Raw genomic sequence first — 6,000 nt, 5'->3', positions numbered from 1 at the left:
AACCGGAATACCAAATCGTTTGAAAGTAAATTTCAAATTATTAACGGAACTAACAAAAGGACTTTATAGTTTGTAAAATCAAAACCGAGTTACCAAATTGTTTGATTTTCAAACAAAGGATAAAAACTGTGAATTATGACAAATATGAGGAATCTTAAAGTAATTTTCTCATAAGAAATTTATAAAAAAAATTATGAAAAGTCAATCTTTTACCTGTTATGGGTTTGCCACGCCGCATGTCATTTTTTTTAACATAAAATCAATGTGATTCACATAAGAGAGATATATAACAAAAAGAAAATGTTGAGTACGGTTGAATTTGATTTATTTTACTAATGTTAGATACAAAATAGAAATAAAAGAAACATTACGGTACGAAATGAATACCGAGTCTATTATGAAGGATCAAATCATACCTTTAGCCAAAAATGAACATTTTGCGTCCGTGGGGAATGACAAATTACATGGGTTTGACTTCGTAAAGCCTTTTGAAAGTACAAAAAATATTTAATGAAAAAGAGAATAAATTAAGTAATTCAACTGCTCACTTTCTCATAGTGAATACACTAATTGAGCTAACACACTAATTCAAGCAAACCCACATAAACCACTGTATCTTCCCCATGCAATCCATATCATCTTCTTTTATCAAAACCCACCAACTCTTTTTTTCCTAACCATTTTCCAATGCACACTTTGACTTATGTTTTCTATAAATCAATTCTCATCATTTATTGAAATCTTTATCTTTGCTCATATTTCCATGTTCTTCCTCTGGTCTCTGACCTTTTTTGGACCGTTCATTTCATTAAATATACTGCCTCCTTCTCATCCCCCTCAATAACACAGTTACAGTTGTATAGCTATCTCCATGCATCATTAATGGCATTTTCTGCAGCTGACAGACAGAAAAAATGTGCATGCATACCCTTATTTAATGCCTTATCTGACCCAACTCGCCCTTCCATGCAATCCACCGCCATGAACCGTGAAAAACTACTCTTTTTTATACTTTCTTGAACTTTTTTCTTCTGCTTATTCAAGGTCTTAAAGATTGATATGGCCTTGTTTAAAGAGGTGGTGATGGTTTTTTTTGTTGTTTTGCTGTCTTTTTTGTTTGGTTTTGTTATGTGTCAAAATGAAGATTTGGCGGTTCTTTTAGAGGTCAAGAAGTCGTTTCTTGATGACCCGGAAAATGTTTTGCATGATTGGAATCGAAGCAACTCGAATTTTTGTACTTGGAGTGGAGTTACTTGTGGGTTCAACTCGGTTTCTGGCTCAGCTCAAGTTGTGGGTTTAAACCTGTCTGACTCGTTGTTATCTGGTTCGGTGTCACCTTTGTTGGGTCGGTTGCATGACCTAATCCATCTTGATCTTTCTTCTAACAGCCTAACGGGTCCCATTCCAACTGCTCTTTCAAACTTATCTTCGTTGGAATCTCTACTCTTGTTCTCTAACCAACTCACTGGTTCTATTCCAACTCAACTCGGTTCTCTCGCGAGTCTTCGTGTCTTGAGAATCGGTGATAATGGACTCACTGGGTCTATTCCTGCATCCTTTGGTGATCTTACCAATTTGGTCAGTCTTGGTTTGGCCTCATGTAGTCTCACAGGCATAATACCTCCTCAACTCGGAAGACTCAACCGAGTTGAGAATTTGATTCTGCAACAGAATCAGCTGGAGGGACCGATTCCTGCTGAGTTAGGAAACTGTTCAAGCCTAACTGTCTTCACTGTTGCTCTCAACAATCTGAATGGATCAATACCAAAGGAATTGGGTCGCTTACAAAATCTTAATATCCTAAATCTGGCCAATAATAGCCTATCAGGGGAAATTCCGAGTCAACTCGGAGAAATGACTCAGCTCATTTATCTAAATTTAATGGGGAACCATATTTCAGGTCCAATTCCAAAGTCATTAGCCAAACTGGGTAATCTTCAGAGTCTTGATTTATCATTAAACAACCTGACAGGAGGCATTCCTGACGAACTCGGCGACATGGATCAGCTTCTGTACCTGGTTTTGTCAAACAACAATCTATCAGGTGTCATTCCGACAAGCATTTGCTCGAATGCTACTAATTTGATGAGTTTGATTCTGTCAGAGCTTCAACTTTCCGGTCCGATTCCGAAAGAATTAAGACATTGTCCATCACTGCAGCAGATTGACTTATCCAACAACACCCTTAACGGGTCAATACCCAATGAAATCTACGATATGACTCAGCTGACTCATCTCTATCTCCACAACAACACTCTGATGGGTTCAATATCTCCCCTGATAGCAAATCTCAGCAACCTGAAGGAGCTTGCACTTTATCACAACAATTTAAAAGGCGGCCTGCCGAAAGAGATTGGCATGCTTGGAAATCTTGAAATATTGTATCTTTATGATAATCAGTTATCTGGCAAGATTCCTGTCGAAATTGGCAACTGTTCGAGCTTGCAAATGGTCGATTTCTTCGGAAATCGTTTTAACGGGGAGATACCGTTTTCAATCTGGAGACTGAAGGGACTAAATTTGCTTCATTTGAGGCAAAATGAGCTTGTGGGTGAGATTCCTGTTAGTTTGGGTAACTGTCATCAACTAACTATTCTGGATTTGGCAGATAATAATCTCTCAGGAGGGATTCCTGCAAGTTTCGGGTTTCTCCAAGCTTTAGAACAGCTGATGCTTTATAACAATTCTCTTCGAGGTAAAATTCCTGATTCACTTGCCAATTTACGAAACCTGACAAGAATCAATCTTTCAGGAAACAGATTGAATGGTAGCATTGCTCCATTGTGTAGCTCGAGTTTGTTTCTTTCTTTCGATGTAACGGATAATGAATTTGATCAGGAGGTTCCTTTACAACTAGGGAATTCGCCTTTTCTTGAAAGGTTAAGACTAGGAAACAATAAGTTTACGGGTAAAATTCCGTGGACGTTTGGAAAAATTCGCCAGTTGAGTTTGTTAGACCTGTCAGGAAATTCGCTTACGGGTGCTATACCTCCAAGCCTTATGTTGTGCAGCAAATTGACTCATATTGATCTGAATAACAACTTTCTTTCTGGGTCTATACCATTGTGGCTTGGCAGGGTGAAACAGTTGGGAGAGCTGAAGCTCTCCTCTAATCAATTCGTTGGGTCGCTTCCGCCGCAGCTGTTTAATTGTTCCAAATTACTGGTTCTTTCTCTTGATGGGAATTCACTCAATGGAACTCTTCCTGTTGAAGTTGGCAAGTTGGAATCTCTTAATGTTCTCAACCTCGAGCGCAACCAGATGTCAGGGTCAATCCCTCGTGATCTCGGTAAGCTAAGCAAGCTGTATGAGCTTAGGCTGTCGCATAATAGCTTCAGTGGTGAAATACCATTTGAGCTTGGACAGCTGCAGAATCTTCAGAGCATGTTGAATCTCAGTTACAATAATCTCACTGGTTCGATTCCGGCTTCCATATCAACATTGTCCAAGCTTGAAGCTCTTGATTTATCTCACAATCAACTTGTAGGAGAAGTCCCTCCTCGAGTCGGCGAAATGAGCAGCCTGGGAAAGCTTAATTTATCATACAACAATCTTCGAGGAAAATTAGGCGAGCGATTCTCACACTGGCCAGCTGACACGTTCGAAGGGAATCTGAATCTCTGTGGAACGCCTCTTGATCACTGCGATGGATCTGGTTCAGGGAATAGACAATCTGGACTAAGCGAATCCATGGTGGTCGTTGTCTCAGCAATAACAAGCTTAGTTGCAATTAGTCTACTGTTAGTTTTGCTTGCTTGTTTCTTCAAACACAGGCGAGAATCTCTTAAAAGAGCAAGTGAACTGAACCTGTTTTACTCGTCTAGTTCGTCAAAAGCACAGCGCAAACCACTGTTTCAAAATGGTGTAGCCAAGAGAGACTTCAGATGGGAAGAGATCATGAAAGCCACAAAAAACTTGAGTGATGAGTTCATCATTGGCTCGGGAGGGTCCGGAACAATCTATAGAGCTGAATTGCACACGGGAGAAACAGTGGCCGTAAAAAGGATTCTGTGGAAAGATGACTACCTGCTTAACAAAAGCTTCACGAGGGAAGTGAAGACACTCGGAAGGATCCGGCACAGGCATCTGGTGAAGTTGCTGGGATATTGTACCAACAGAGGAGCAGGTTCTAATCTGTTAATTTACGAGTATATGGAGAATGGAAGCGTGTGGGACTGGTTGCATCAAAAACCGGTTAATAGCAAAATGAAGAAAACTTTAGACTGGGAAGCGAGGTTAAAAATAGCTGTGGGATTAGCTCAGGGAGTGGAGTACCTGCACCATGATTGCGTGCCGATGCTGATCCATAGAGATATCAAGTCAAGCAATGTGTTATTGAGTTCCGATATGGAAGCACATCTGGGGGATTTCGGATTGGCCAAGGCGATGGTGGAGGATTACGACTCCAACACAGAATCCAATTCATGGTTTGCTGGCTCTTACGGCTATATTGCGCCAGGTATTGTAACGGCTTCGGCTTTGAATGATCATTTTTGGTTTCATTTCCAACATATATTAACTAACAATTGCTGTGTTTCTGTTTGCAGAGTATGCCTATTCGTTTAAGGCCACAGAAAAGAGCGATGTTTACAGCATGGGTATCGTGCTGATGGAACTTGTGACAGGAAAAATGCCGACAGATTCATTCTTCGGGGTTGACATGGACATGGTGAGATGGGTAGAAAAGCATATTGAAATGGAAGAATCAGGACGAGAACAGTTGATAGATCCTGAACTGAGACCGATGTTACCAGGTGAAGAATCTGCTGCATATCAAGCACTAGAAATTGCCCTGCAATGCACTAAAGCCAGCCCCTACGAGAGGCCTTCGTCCCGGAAAGCCTGTGAATTCCTCCTTCATTTGTTCCATAATCGATTGGTGGATTTCAAGAAGTTGAATTCAGATTCTCACAAATATAGTTCCTGACAATTGTTTTTAAGGGATTGAAGTTTCAAAAAAAAAAGTCAAAATAAACTAGAAGCATCACTATTGGTTTTGTAAATCCTGTGCTAACTTCAGGTTTTTAATTTTAGTAAATGCATTATTGCACCATCCTCTAGTACTCTGCTCCTGTAAGTATAGTATAACTCATTCTAAGGGGTGAGCAACAAACAAAACAAACTGCCAAACCGTACGAACCGAACTGGAATTTAGTATATTGGTTAAAGTGGTTAATATGGTATGATTTAATTTAGAATTCATAAAAGTTTTCGTTTTCAGTTTTTATTTGGTTTAAAATGAACCGGGTCTGAAAAACTGAACTTCCATATCTGAAAAACTGAACTTCCATACACATGATATAACATATATATAAAAGGCCTAATGTCTTAAAAAACCCCGACCTTTTAGTCCCTTTTCAATCATACCCTGACGTTAAAAATTTGTCAATTTTACCCTATTTTGCATTTTTGTGTTTCAATTATACCCTGAAAAATTAAATTAACGTCTTTTGCGTTTGGAAACTTGTTTAAAACATTCTCCATGTCTCGCATATATTGATTGTATATCTTTAAAATTTATTTAAATTAAGTTAAATTAATTAAGAATTTAAATTAGTGTTAATTTGATTATGGTTTTTAGTTAGTTTTTAAAAATAAAGGACTTATTTGTACTTTTTTGAATAAAAAAGAATTTAATTTCATGTTTAGACTTAATTAATTGAATGATTTCATCATTTAAGTAAAAAAATTAACAAAAATTCAAATATTGGGGTACAATTGAAAACGAAAAATTCAAAAGTGGGTAAAATTGACAAATTTTCAACGTCGGGGTGGAATTGAAAAAAAGTTTAAAGGTGAGGGGTTTTTGAGTGATTAGGCCTATATAAAAACATTTTTACTAACCCATTAATTGAAATTGAAGAAAAGGACGCGCTCACACGATCTGCTTTCCATTTCGAACCGAAATAAACATAAACCAAACTAGTCGTTTTAATTTTTATAGGAGTAGTTTAGTTTTAGTTATTTACAAACCAAACCGTGCTCCCCTCTACGCATTCT

The 6,000-nt window shown here is 38.3% G+C and overlaps 1 protein-coding gene across 1 annotated transcript; it reads left to right on the top strand.

The window, feature by feature from the left end:
• Nucleotides 1–582: 582 nt before the first annotated feature.
• On the top strand, nucleotides 583–5,053 carry LOC126682211 (LRR receptor-like serine/threonine-protein kinase GSO1). Its single transcript, XM_050377808.2, has 2 exons — nucleotides 583–4,459; nucleotides 4,548–5,053. Exons 1-2 carry the CDS (start codon nucleotides 1,060–1,062, stop codon nucleotides 4,925–4,927), a joined length of 3,780 nt encoding a protein of 1,259 aa, XP_050233765.1. The 5' UTR covers nucleotides 583–1,059; the 3' UTR covers nucleotides 4,928–5,053.
• The last annotated feature ends 947 nt before the right edge of the window (nucleotides 5,054–6,000 follow it).

Source organism: Mercurialis annua, linkage group LG5, assembly GCF_937616625.2.
Source record: "Mercurialis annua linkage group LG5, ddMerAnnu1.2, whole genome shotgun sequence".
Taxonomy (NCBI): Eukaryota; Viridiplantae; Streptophyta; class Magnoliopsida; order Malpighiales; family Euphorbiaceae; genus Mercurialis; species Mercurialis annua.
This window is presented reverse-complemented; position numbering and strand designations above follow the sequence as displayed.

Coding starts and splice junctions, on each gene's coding strand:
- LOC126682211 (XM_050377808.2), top strand. CDS start 1,060: ATGGCCTTGTTTAAAGAGGTGGTGATGGTTTTTTTTGTTGTTTTGCTG. Junction 4,460..4,547: donor TTACGGCTATATTGCGCCAG/GTATTGTAACGG, acceptor TTCTGTTTGCAG/AGTATGCCTATTCGTTTAAG.